This window comes from Scleropages formosus, chromosome 4, assembly GCF_900964775.1.
Source record: "Scleropages formosus chromosome 4, fSclFor1.1, whole genome shotgun sequence".
NCBI classification, from domain to species: Eukaryota; Metazoa; Chordata; class Actinopteri; order Osteoglossiformes; family Osteoglossidae; genus Scleropages; species Scleropages formosus.
In genome coordinates, this window is record NC_041809.1 from 29,396,189 (window position 1) to 29,410,232 (window position 14,044).

At 40.2% G+C, this 14,044-nt stretch overlaps 1 protein-coding gene across 1 annotated transcript in view; it reads right to left on the bottom strand.

Moving 5' to 3' along the window:
- The window catches only part of LOC108934327 (glutamate receptor 3-like), a 73,041-nt gene that overhangs the window by 21,855 nt on the left and 37,142 nt on the right, over positions 1-14,044 (bottom strand). The window contains exons 4-8 of the mRNA XM_029251514.1: positions 12,535-12,722; positions 5,828-5,881; positions 3,993-4,154; positions 1,016-1,183; positions 744-848 (exon numbers count right to left, since the gene is read on the bottom strand). Of these exons, the coding sequence (XP_029107347.1) occupies positions 744-848; positions 1,016-1,183; positions 3,993-4,154; positions 5,828-5,881; positions 12,535-12,722 (677 nt within the window). The remainder of the gene's footprint in view (positions 1-743; positions 849-1,015; positions 1,184-3,992; positions 4,155-5,827; positions 5,882-12,534; positions 12,723-14,044) is intronic.

The window sequence follows — 14,044 nt, forward strand, 5'->3', positions numbered from 1 at the left end:
TTGAATTACATTTACATTTACTCTTTTAGCAGACGCTTTTCTCCAAAGCGACGTACATCTCAGCGGAAATACAACTTGTGCATTATATTAGGAGAAAGAGAGACATAGTTGTTCTTCTGAGATTCTTGAGTAAACCTAGTTTGTTTCTTTCCACTTTATGCACCGATGTTCATCGCACGAGTAGGTGCACAAAACTCAGGATAGACTAATCCCGATCACCTTCCTACATTTTTTTATTTTAAAAGGGTACACAAACATTTACATACAATATGGGAGTAGTGGCTGTGTAAAATGAATTACGTAGGAAAGGTTTTGTAAATAATAGTAATTTGGCACAGTTATAAGGTAATTGCAGTATAATCAACTTATGTCATGTTTTTACACTCAATTTCCTATAATTTCGAGGGCGCTTTCTGTCTTTAGAATGAAAGTGACCTCTACACTTTATAAAACAAAAAAATAATGTTTTAGTACTTAATCCATGCTCATATTTAGATGAGATGTAAATTTAACAGAAAAACATACCTTAGAACCCCGTAATGTCAATGAACAGGTCGAATATTTTTTGAATGTTCATATTGTTTTCTTGGAACATTGAAGAACATGAGCTAGAAACTTTGATAAGATCAAATGAGATATGCAATTTTCAATTTCCTTTTGTGTCTTTTTGCAATTTACAGTAAAGTCTATAGGGATGATATATAGGAAACACATGGTAATGACACCTCATGCTGCCTGCTCACCTTCCGAGGGCCACTTGTCTTCATTTCATACACGTCGATGGTATAGTTGGACCTTCGACCAAAGGTGTCAAACTGAACATTTCCAGTCATACCTTGTACTTGGACCTGTAACACAGTAACATAAGCTGTAATAATGCCAGATGTTCAGTGTTGCCTTGTTTGCTTTCTCAACTCAACCAGAATGTAAACTCATCTTATTGTATGCGAGGTCTAAAGGCCAGCTTTTTCATACACAAGGAAAGCCAAAGAGTTGCTCGGACTCGCCCTCCTACCATTTTCAGGGCTCTTTCAATGTCAATGCCTTGGCTCCAGGGGACAGCAGGGTTGGCCAGGCAGTCCCCAGCACTGCCCCTCCGTGACACATCCACACGTTGCCTCCGCAGGTACCGGAATGCCTCAGCAATCACCAAGATGGCATCGTGGGTCAGTGCAGATGTGTACTGAAACAGACCGTGAGATGGTCACCCTAGATCACACTGCAGTCACGTAGCCAAAATTAACAGTCGCCATACAAGAGTCACAGCCAGTGCAACGGATCCCCAACTTAGGAACTTCTGAGTAATAAACTATTTGCCATTACATATTTTTTGACATATATTTAGTATGTATTTTTTTTTTTTGTAAAGAGAGCTTGCAAAGCAATTCGTATTGCATGGCAGAGGGTCACTGCAACAGCACAAAAAGAGTAAGAAGAGAATTTATTTTTTCCTCTCGTCTATACGGTATAGTGTTTATGAAAATTGCGTCTCCATTTTTTGTGGACATGTAAGTCATTTGAGGACCTTTTCTAGACCTTTTGTCTTATTTTCAACTCTGGAAATAAAGAAACTAAAATCGATATCCATTTGTACTTGCATAAATTTTTTGCCAGGTATGACTCACAAATTAAGAAGCATAGTCATAGTAAAGACAGATGTACGATTCAACCAAAACTAAAAGAAAAACCTTTACACCGATGCATTATTAATATTTTGTTTTTGAATTTGCAGTTTCTTTCTCATACCAGTTTGTAATTTTTTAAATAAGTTATGTTATTTGGAGACGAGTGAATGAAAAACATAGGCGGTAGTCTGTATGTTGATGTTAGAAATAAAGTCTTCTATTTACCGGGAATAATGATGAAAGTATGGCAAGAACATGTGAGTGTGAAATTGTTGTGTAGAGATTCCCATTCTGCTAAGATGCAATTCAGCAGTGAACACGGCTCAGCAATGCAAACTGTGTATCTTGGTTTTTTTTTGTTTGCAGCATGTTTTGGAAGAGGGTGTGTGATATACACTCGGGTACACAATTCATAATGACACTCATTGCTCTTTTAAGGTGACATATGTGGAAGATGTCACACTGTGATGTTTGTTGAGGAAAGATTTAGTACTCCACTGTGGAAACAAAACAGGTCTTATGACAGACAAACAGGTGCTCCATTGCAACCATAAAAAAGCATATCTAAGTCAACTGTAAAATATCCTTTTATGGTGTCCTTTTATAGTTTTTTACGTGTTTATATCCATCCATCCATCCATTTTCTATCCCGCTTGTCCTAATAGGGTCGCGATGGCAGTGTTTACGTGTTTACAGTCTCTTGTAAAACTTCAGATGAACTTTTTAAGTTAGATTAATAGCCATACATTCAAAGTAATAATATTCTTTATGAGTACTGATTCTAGAATTCAAAGCCAAATGTACTTTTCCTTTGTTCTATTTTTCTGTTCTTATCATTGTTTAAATAAGACAACCATCGAGGAAACTAGGTAAAGTAACACATACTTCTACCATCATTTTATATTCGTATTTCTGAATATTCCAGGATCAAGCTATAGTGTCAATAGCAAAATATCAGCATAAATAGCTAATTTAAACTAACAATTGAGGTATTTAAAAATACATCTGATTTTATAAAATGCATAAACTATGTGAAACTCTTTCCTGACATATAATCAAAAGGCACTTTATGAAGCACACTAGCCGGCACTACGCTGTAGATGGGGAATAATGTGCCTGGATTTTTTGAGGCTGCAAATGTTCCAGGCCAGTCTGGGTCCTTGCTGATTCAATGGTGTCTCACAGTTACTGCAGATTTTTTAAAGCACATTCATCCCATTCCATCTCAGACATATTCAATATTATGTCTGGGGATCCTGAAATGACACCCACTTTGAGACATTGAGGATCATCTGGCGGGAAGTACATACTTGAAAAAGGGAGGGATGCATTTTACCAGCAACAATGTCCAGATATTCTGTGGTCCACATCTGTATAGTGAAGACATTCCCCACACCAATACAGCACCACTACCAGTCTGTGCCATCGCACCAGGCAGGGTGGATCTAACACAAACCAGGATTCATCAAACCCAGCAATGTTTTTCCACCCTTCAGTTATGTCTACTGATGCCTCAAGTCTTTGTTCTGAACTGACATGAGTAGAATGGGCATGGCCTTCTGCTGCTGTAACCCATCTGCTTCAAGGCTTCATGAATTGTGTGCTCCGAGATGACCTTCTGCACACCACTACTGATCTGAGCTAATATTTACTTACTTGTAGTGTGTTCAAGTCTAGCATTTCTTTTCGAACCTTTTTCATCAACCAGAGGTCTACATTTTTGGACACATTTCTACGCTGTTATTAGAGAATAACACTAGATTGCTGTTCATATTTGCACTGCGCTTGTCTCACAGATTTAAGGTCGCTTTGATTCGTTATTTTGATTTTGCAACATTCTTGTTCATTTCAGTCTGCCTTTGTTTAAACAACCATAAAGACATTATAACATTGTCGTTATGACAGTGACATTATGTCTGGGAAAACTAATAATCTTGCAACAAACTTTAGTTAAAAATATCAAGCAAGTGGCATAATTTTATGAAAAAACAAATTAACTTTGCTTCAAATCTATTTTAAATAAATCAGTTCATTATGTGCATTTGTCATTTGAGCACTTTGTAATGTGCCCTCTAGAAATCCATTTAATCCAGGATCGTTATTTAATTAGATTTATGTGAATGCTTGGGAATATATATCCCAGAGACTTACATCGATACACTGACTGTGATGCATGGTAAGAATCAACTAGTGCCAGAAGCTCTGGGAGTAATGCCTGCATCTATTAGGAATGATGCGCAAGACAAGAACATACAGGGGGAAGACAGAGGAATGGAAGGAGAAACAATGAGGAAGGGAGAAGGGCGGGAGAGAGGATGTGGATGTAATCAGACAATTTGGCTGACAATGTTGCCTGGGAAGACCTACCTTCAGAGGTGTGTTTTTAGCTTCTGGGAACTCCCTTTCATCCAGGCGATCCCAGCGCTGGAGGAACTGCTGCACTATGGCGTTTTCAGGGTTGATTATTTGAAACCCGGTTATGTTCGCTCCCCCAGCGACTACCTTGTCCAGGCTCACATTCGCAAAGCCCTAAGGCCAGACACAGGAGAGGACACTGAAAACTGACAGCGAAGAGTATCATGTGGGGAAGCATTCTTTTATGTCGAGACTCTTATTGGAATGGTTTTCTGTCTTAAAAAAAAAGTATAAGCACAGGTGGAGGTGAAGGGAAATGGAATTCACTTCTCTGAATCAGAGAAGCACTAAAGCAAATGTTTTTTGTAGGACATGTGACATAATATACTAAGAATGATTGTATAAATAAAGAATATTTTTGGTTATATATATTACTATATACAACATAAATGTTAACACAATACCATCAAAATACTTTTTTTTTTAACTTGTTTGTAATTTGCATACAGTCTCTGAAATGATAATGCAGTTTCACAAAACTTATTGAAAAGTCCACATTTTTGAGCCAAAATTCAGAAACGTTAGGAAAATGTGACAAAACATTTTACTTTCCACAGAAATTAATACTGCCTTCAAATGTCACACTAGTTTCTGAAACTGAACCGGTTAAATAGCGTAGAGTAGAATTCCACTGGTATAAAGCAATATTCACTGCTGTCATTACGGCATTGAAAATGACAGTAAAACACATAGAAAATGCTATGTATGCTATGCACCATATATAGCTGCATGCACAAATATAAGTAAACAAACACACTTGTACACATGGGACATGCAGTTTCATCCCCCTATCAGAATTTCGTTGAAATATGTTTTTTTCCAACGACATGTTACATGTTCCAGCCTGGTGTCCCTTCAGCTTGAAAAAATCAGATTGTGCTCTAGAACGGGATTCATTTTGTGTATATTTTAACTGTAATATACAGTATATATATATATAGTATACTGTACTAATATATATATACTTATATATATATATATAACATGTATGTATATATTGTACTAGAATTTGAATGCTCCAAAACACACAGATTAAGAACACTTTGTTTCGAACATTGAAAAAAAAATGATTTTGACTGATAGAAAATTTCACAAAAATCAAAGTTATTTTGATTTACGTATTTTGAAAGACGGGCAGCCATCGGACACATGAAGTCGCAGGGCTCCTCCACGAGACTCGAGTAGCGGTGCCCTTGGTATGATGCACCTCCAGACCTCTGCACTCCTGTCACACTACATCTCTCCACTAGATGGGGATTTCAGCTGGAGAAACAGCATAACTAGAAGGTCCTTGCATGCGTCTGTACTGAGCTCATTTTAGTAATGAAAAACGCCCATGAATCATTATTAGAATGAAATATTAGTAGTTTTTTGTTCTTTATTGAAAGCACAATAAACAGGAAATGTGAGCATGTGCACACATTCCGCTTTTAGGGCAAAGGTGTTATTTTTGAAAGAGGCAGCTGGTTGGATAGTAGTTAGAGCTTGTCTTTGGACCCAAAGGTTGTAGGTTTGAATCCCAGTTGCAGTACCCTTGAGCAAGACACTTACCCTAAAAATTGCTCCGGTAAAATTACTCAGCTGTATAAATGGATAAATAATTATCCATTAACATTATACGCTGTTTTGGAGTAAAGTGTCAGCTAAATTAATAAATAATGAATAAAATGAAAGGAAATGGGGAAAAAAAAAAATTTCCCTGTACTTTGAGGCAAGAGCAACAATTGTTTTCTTCACACAGCTTTTTTCTGCACTGCAGAACTAGAGGAAAAATTGTGCAAACTCACCAGATTGGCCAGGATGTAGTGGTAGCCTCGGCTGTTCTTCCCCAGCATCACAACCTGCAGGAATAAACCAGTATTGGTCAGTATACTGCAGTGACCCTTTCAACTATGTGAAATATATCTGGCAGACTTCTGGGAAATTCTACTGTCAGAACAGTTGCGTGTAACAGAGTTTAACAGAACGCATTCCAGAAATGAGTCAAATTGAAATGTTTGGTAACGGCACAGGGCAATAAGGGTTCAGTTCCACAGCGCCAGTACAATGAATGTTCGCATTAGACAGAAGCTGTGTTCCAAGTCACAACTCTTCTCAAGCCAAAGTGCAAAAGTAAGAGAATGAAATGTGTGTGGAGACGGCAGTTGGCCGCGTCACTGCATTGACTCTGTTTCATGAAATGAGACCACAATGCAAAGCCCACAGTGAGTGTCTTCCATTCTAATGCAGCTGTCCTTGTGCACAGGCAGAGTATAGCTAAGCACAAAGCAGAGCTGCCACAGGGTCTGGATGATGGACTGTTGAAATAAGGTCAGAGATTTTCTCAAGAAAAGCATCAAAAAGAACCCAACAAGTTTTGAATGATGTTCCTTCCTCCCCAGAAGTAGTGGCGTTAACTTAAGGTCAAACAAAAACAGATTCAAGTTACAGGGTCTGCAAAAATTGCATGTTTTCAATTAAATGACTGTACATTCTATTACGTTACTGCTAATTTAACTAATTTTATTTATAATGCATCTGGGGAGCGCAGTGGTGCAGTGGGTTTGGCTGGGTCCTGCTCTCTGGTGGGTCTAGGGTTCAAGCCCTGCTTGGGGTGCCTTGGGATAGACTGGCGTCCCATCCTGGATGTGTCCCCTCCCCCTCCATCCCTGTGCCCTGTGTGGCTAGGTTAGGCTTCGGCTTGCCGTGATCCCACTCAGGACAAGCGGTGTCAGACTGTGTGTGTGTGTGTGTGTGTGTGTGTGTATAATACATTTCAATTGATTCTATACACTCATTTCTCACATCACAGGGTACTGTGTCATGTAAGTGGCTATAACGGCACATGAGAAAAGGCAACTGAGGTTTTCATAATCATTATTTCCCTAGTGGGGGGTGCGGTGGCGCAGTGGGTTGGCCCACAGTCCTGCTCTCCGGTGGGTCTGGGGTTCGAGTCCCACTTGGGGTGCCTTGTGACGGACTGGCGTCCCGTCCTGGGTGTGTCCCCCTCCCCCTTCGGCCTTACGCCCTGTGTTGCCGGGTAGGCTCCGGTTCCCCGTGACCCCGTATGGGACAAGCGGTTCTGAAAATGTGTGTGTGTGTGTGTGTGTGTGTGTGTGTGTATTTCCCTAGTCAAACCATTGTTAGAGGTTTCTCTGTGCAGTATTGTGAATTTTTTGTGTAAAGCAAACTCAAAAAATCTGCCATCTTTGTACCAGCCTGCGTATGACAGCTTGAAGGAAGTATCATGAGAGAGACCTGCAATCTGCAATCCTTCAGTTGAGGCCTAATGGGAGAGTCCTGCGGCCAGATAGTGTCCACCTTGGCAATGATGCGGTGGCCCTTGGAACCAATAATTTCATTGTTTGCAGATTTGACGTGTACGTGTTGCTGGGGATTCAACACACACACACGCACACACACACGGCCTGAAGCCACGCAAACCGGAGCCTAACCCGGCAACACAGGGTGCACGTTGGAGCAGGTGGAAGCACACCCAGGACAGGAGGTCAATCCACCGCAAGGCACCCCAAGCGGGACTCGAACCCCAGACCCACCATACACCTGCTTCCAAACGGAACGTCAACTAAAAAAATTCTACAAAATGTAAACACCTTAGAGTAATTCTTATAATGAATTACGAAAAATAAGAACAAAGAGGAAAAATGGCAAATCCATTCCTTCTGGCAGAGGCTGAGAGACAAGGCCTGATGAAATTATTCTCTGTAAAACGTGAGCGATAATGTCTAAATTTGGGCAAGCTGAGACTCTGTAGATGGTGATACAAGGAGGCAATTGGCTTATAAAAGCTTAATCTTCAGGGCTTACTTTAAAAGGAAGTACTCATTATTTCTTTCCCTGTCTTAAGAACGATTCCCCAAGTATCAAAGAGCTCAGGTGAGTTCAGCAGCACTTTTCATTTAAAGAGTGAGATCACAAATATAGTCTTGCTTCTTCCTTTAGGAAAAAAAGAGTAGAAAAAACATGGCTGGGAAAAAAGCAACTTTTCAAAGATCAAAATCAAAGAACTGAAGGATTATTAGAAAGGATCAGAGTCTTTCCACATACTATACATTCCGGAGGTAGAGAAGACCTTCGGATGGATTCCTCTACAGAATTTAGTATTCTTTCCAATGTCTTTGTTCCATTATTTTACATTTTATTGTGTTCAGTCTTCATTCATGAAAGTCTTCACCTCCTGCAGCTGTACACAAGAAGTAATAACAGCAATATTGTTCTTTTTTTGCCACATACATCACAACCATGAAACATGCTGGGGTCTGTGCTTCCTGTAAGCTGTATGCACGGTTCATCAACCGATCGTACATAAAGCATCTATTTTCGATCATCAAAAATTCGACGCAAGTCAACGTCAGTTGCCTGGTGGCTCCCCGCTGCTCTCAGACCAGCAAATAGCGTTACTGTCAGAAACTCCAGGAGGGGAATCCAGCGGAGTGCCCTGTCTCCCGAGACCCGATGGCCTCCCCACACGCCGGTTGCAGGATCTAGGGATCAAGGGCGGCTCCAGAGCAGAGCCGGTAGAGAGACTCATTGCGGAACCTCGCTCTGTGTGCACCGGTTCGAACAACTCTTGCACCCCACAGGTGCGGGACTCGCTCAGTCCCGGTACCCCCAGAGTGCAGTTTATTGTTTTGTATTTGCTTTAATCCTGCACTTTTTCGCTGTAAATAAACGTTTGCCCTTGTGTCCGCCAACCTGCGTCTTCTCTAGTTGGTGTCTGTCTTGTTCTCACCGATCCTGCTTCTTTTTAGAGTCTTGCAGTTCATACAATTTTTCACAGTCTTATACAATTTCATGTCAGACGGTTGAAGTTCTTTGTCACCTTGGCATACGTTTCAGCACTGGCGACAAAAAAATATTCTAAAAAAGTGTTTCGCCGCACGCAACCCACAGAATTGAGAGGGAGCACCAGATGGAGCATATCGTGAGCCGTAGGTACTACTTGTTAAGGCATTGTGTGAGGGATCTGATCGAAATGGATCTTCCCTTACTGACCAGTTCTGCATTTTCATGACTTTTCTCTCATGAATGTAATGTTTTGAAAGTCACAGTGCACTGGTAATGTAATGTGTCATGTTATATGTCAACATGAGTCAATTTCTAAATGTTAACCGTACTGAAAAAGTGAATCCTGCTTTGAGACATGTGCTCAAATAAATAAATGAGCAAACATAAATAAATGAGTATTTTCTGACATTTAACAGAAGTATATTCCAAGCTTAGTAAGTACCCTCATATATACTCAGTCTCTGTTTCTGAATAAAGTATTTACGATGTACTGTCAGAAGTGTCACTGATAAATTATATACCGTAGTATATAATTTACTGTAGCAGATGAGCTTCATAATTTGGCAGCACGCATATGCAGATTTTGTTTTGTGTTTTTGTGTTATTGCTCTTCTACAAAAATACAGAAATACATAAATAAAAGCACAAAATGACAAATGAAACAACAAATCGGTCTGTTGACAAATCTGTGTGAACCGATGATGTACGTGTGGATTGCTGCCGAGGACTGACAAACTGAAATCATTAATCTTCAGATGAAATGCAATATGGAGTGAAACGAAGCCAAATGACCCTGGAGGCGTGCCGGCGCAGCACTACGGTGTCAACAAGGTACGAAAAGTGGAACACACACTGCAGTGCAGGGTATCGCCTGCTGTTTAACCAAGATGAGAATTTTGATTATTATATGGAACACGGCCCCTTGACAAGGCGACCAGCGCAGACACTATTTCCAGCACATGTTCAGTTATCTTTCGCTCTTTTTGTTCTCTACCCATTTTTTTCGCCCGCGTTGCTGTGGCAAAGATTATAATGCGGCTTTCTCATTTTCAATGGCTTGTGGGCCCTGGGCTTCTCTCAGGAGCCATTCAATCTCTCCTGCCTATTCTTTATGGAGAGATGAGTACTTTGTTCCCTTTAAGCTGGAAAGAATGCCGCAAGGGGACATTCTGCATCCAAAACCACAAATCACTAACACAGTCACTCCGCGGATTCTGTTCTATGGTCTGATGCACCACTCCATTACTGCTAAAAGTCCTTTAATGAAACCATTATAATATTTATTAGAATTTTTTATTAAGAGGCAAGAGTAATAGGACTTAATACAATTCAGGCAGGATTTTATGAGTATCTTTTGGGGGAATAAATTAAAACAAAATAAGGGGTTTACACTCTTGCCGAACACCTATATTTTATATGTATTAAAAGATTAATTTATTAAAATTAAATTAATTAGAATTAGGGGGGTGCGGTGGTGCAGTGGGTTGGACCGGGTCCTGCTCTCCGGTGGCTCTGGGGTTCGAGCCCGCTTAGGGTGCCTTGCGACAGACTGGCGTCCCGTCCTGGGTGTGCCCCCTCCCCCTCCAGCCTTTTGCCCTGTGTTGCCAGGTTAGGCTCTGGCTCCCTGCAACCCTGAATGGGACAAGCGGTTCAGAAAATGGATATGTAATTAAAATTAATTCATTATAAAATGCAAAAAAGCTCACACTTGGCGATCTGCATGTGCTTAGTTTTCATTGTAAATAGGAAGATGTCCTCTCTGTAAAGCAGTGAGGTCAGATGTACAACGTACTGCAGAAAAAGCCCAGAGATTTCATGCATGTAAGGACCACGACCACTGAGAAACTCCGCCGTTGCGCAGAAACTTTAAACTTCTCGGACGGAGAGGGCTTATTTTTAGAAAACTGATTGTATGCCACTCTGCTGGCCACTGTGAGCGGCCCACTTTGGTGGGAAGCAGATATTAGAGCAAGTGTTGATGACCTACATTGCATCTTCTTGTTGAGAGACCAATGCTGTTCCTCTTGTGCATCTGCAAGTCTGCATTGCCACTCAGCATCTTCACAGTCATTTATTTTCAGGAATTATTTGAATCCGGAAAAACGTAAACAACATTTGCGCGTCCTTACATCGCATGGGGGAAATGTGGGCGTACTTTTCGTACTGAAGGGTCATGGGGTTTAAAGCAAAAGTGTTCGGTCGAACAAAACATTCATATTCTTAACTGGTCTTCCAAATAGTCAGTGCTTTCTCAAGTTTTGTTGTTGTTTTTTATTTTTGAAACTTTAAAAAAATTTTTTTCTTTCTATTGGGGGTGCGTTGGTGCAGTGGGTTTGGCCGGGTCTTGTTATCTGCTGAGTCTGGGGTTCGAGTCCTGCTTTGGGTGCCTTGTGATGGACTGGCATCCCCTCCTGGGTGTGTCCCCTCCCCATCCAGCCTTACACCCTGTGCTGCTGGGTTAGGCTCCGGCTTGCCTTGATCCCGCTTAGGACTAGCGGCTTCAGTGAATGTGTGTGTGAGAGAATTTCAATATATTCCAAAAAAGGGGAAAAAAAAACTGTCAGGAGAGGTCACAATGTTTTAAATATTGAAATTCTGTCATTTCTGCAAAAATTACTGAATTATAATGAACTGCCATAGACAATTGGTCTTCTAGTCTTCAAACTGCAGTATGTTTGTATGTAAATAATCATAATGCAAGTTTTACTAAAAAATATAGAAGTGGGACTAGGACTGACCACAGTGTTGCATTTGCTATTTACTAAAACGTATGTTTAGTATTTAGTCCCATTACATGATCTTAAGTGGTGTCCACATCCAAAAACTTATTTGTCTCTTTTGCTGGTATAATAGTTGTAGTTCTTTATGATTTTACAGTAATATTCAGTTTTTTTGCCTCCGTTTGAGTTTGCAAAATGTTCCCGTGGGTGTCCTCTGGGTGTATGTTTTCCAGCTCAACTGGTTTGTGTGTGTGTGTGTGTGTGTGTGTGTGTGTGTGTGTGTGTGTGTGTGTGTGTGTGTGTGTGTGTGTGGCATTTTCGATGGTGGACCAGAATTCCTTCCAGGATGTACTCTGTCTCACACCCTATGCTTCCAGGAAACTCTGCACTGCCACAACCCTAACTTTGAGAAGCAGCTTCTGGAAATGGATGGATGGATGGATGGATGGAGGAATAAGACCTTCATTAAGATATAAACAGCTGCAAAACAATAAGCACAGAACTGAAACAGGAGACAGCCGATTTAAAAGCACACAGCTTTAGACATTTAGATATTGGATTAATTTCATCCACAACCACAATTTCCAAAACACAGTGTTATCAGACGTATCATATAGTTACCAAATATTTTTAAAATAAAAACTATTAAATTAATGTGAATATACATGCAGATGTGTAGATTATGGAACTCCACAAATCCACTGCAACTGCGGTGAGCTGTTCCAAACAAACCGATGGCATGCCGGAGAAATTATATTATAGCAGGATTCCATTTTCAGAAAATCAAAGTTGAGTTTGTCACAAAGTGACAGGGCTCCAGCTGCATTACAACCAAGAATAAAAAGATCTCATTAAATGATAACCCTCTGTCAAATTTTAGAAAATCTAATATTTACTTGTCAGATTTCATGTTTTACTCCCTGCTCTGTCTGTCAAGTAGAGTCTACGGGCTATGATATCACTAAGGAATTAGTTATGAACTTTACCTGTTCAAGGATGGTGTTTATCCTCCCCACTTCACAGTCTATCAAGAAGCGCTTCTCTTGCCGTCTGTCCATCTCCTCTATGATTCGCTTGTACTCTTGAGGATCTACGATGCTCCCCACTGACCGCGCGGTCACTTGCCAGTTGTTCGCCACTGCGGACTCCATGATGGCTTGTAGTATTGAGAATCCTGGGTTGAGGTCAAATAGTCACAGTTAATTTTAAAGGTTAACATAATGCATGAAAAATGTCACAGGCATCGCTGTGTACACAGATTCTGGAATTCATTACATAGTTTTTCCCTTATCCTCTGATATTTAATATTTTGGATCTGAAAACTAATATAAGGTCGGCACAGCGCTTGGCCCGTGTCATCCATGCTCCTAGTTTCTCTGAAAATTATTTCTATTAGCTGCCATTCTCATATATTCATAAAACCATAGAAATATCCTCCAGTGGCACATTTCACTAGCCAATGCACAGTATATTAGTCTCATACTTTCTTATATCTTACAGTCTTTTCGGAAGAACCTATGAGACCTATGAGACTATGAGACTGAGACAAAAATTGCCAGTTAACCTGTGCTTGTAGTTTCATGAAAATGAAATACCGAATACATAGAGATTTCTCTTGAAATGAACGAATGAATAAACAATCTCTTCGTTTCATGAAATTCATAATTTTTTGAGGCAGCAAAGGGGTTGATTTCATACTGAAAATGACATGAATAATTTTGAATATCACATTATTGCATGTCATTTGCATGCAATATATAACTGAGAAGAGCTAGCACAATATATACATATTTCGCATTGCCGTCAGGTGTCCTTGACTGCCCAGAAAAAAATAACTTCTGTCTGTGAGATCTATATTCATCTACTAGCCTAACCTCAGAAAAAAAGAAAACAAGCCAAGTTAATGTTAAAGCCGAATTGCAATACAAATAAAAACAAATGATACAAGTAGGCCGCAATGTTTTATTTGTGAAATTTATGTCTGAGTAAATAAAAACCACATTTCAACATACTCTATGCAAAACAACACACAACAAAATCCCACTTTGTAATTTAGAGACGTACAGTCATATCTCACAGGCTAACGTCTTAATACGATTTCTGACAGTGATCACAAATGCGGGAACAGGAAAAATAGAAAAACGTGCACATTTTCAGCACTTGAAGGTCTGACGTTGCTAGTGCAGTTAATGTCCTCTCATCAGGCAGCGATAATAGATATTTTTTTACATGGATATGCGCAAAGCTCTTTTTTTCTTCTTTTCTTTCCTTTCTGCCTACTGAGAGTCAGTGAGGCCCCTGGCTATTAGTGCTGTTACAAAGCTTCTCTGAGGATACTAGGTGGAAATACTGACTCGCTAAATCATGAATATTATTCTTTTGGGGAACAACAGTGGCGGGGCTTATGTAAATGTGCCCAGGTGGCCTGAATGATAGCCCTCTGCGGCGAGTTCTGTGCACTTTCATCGCTGTTTGTTGAGCTGTCTCTAGGCCTGC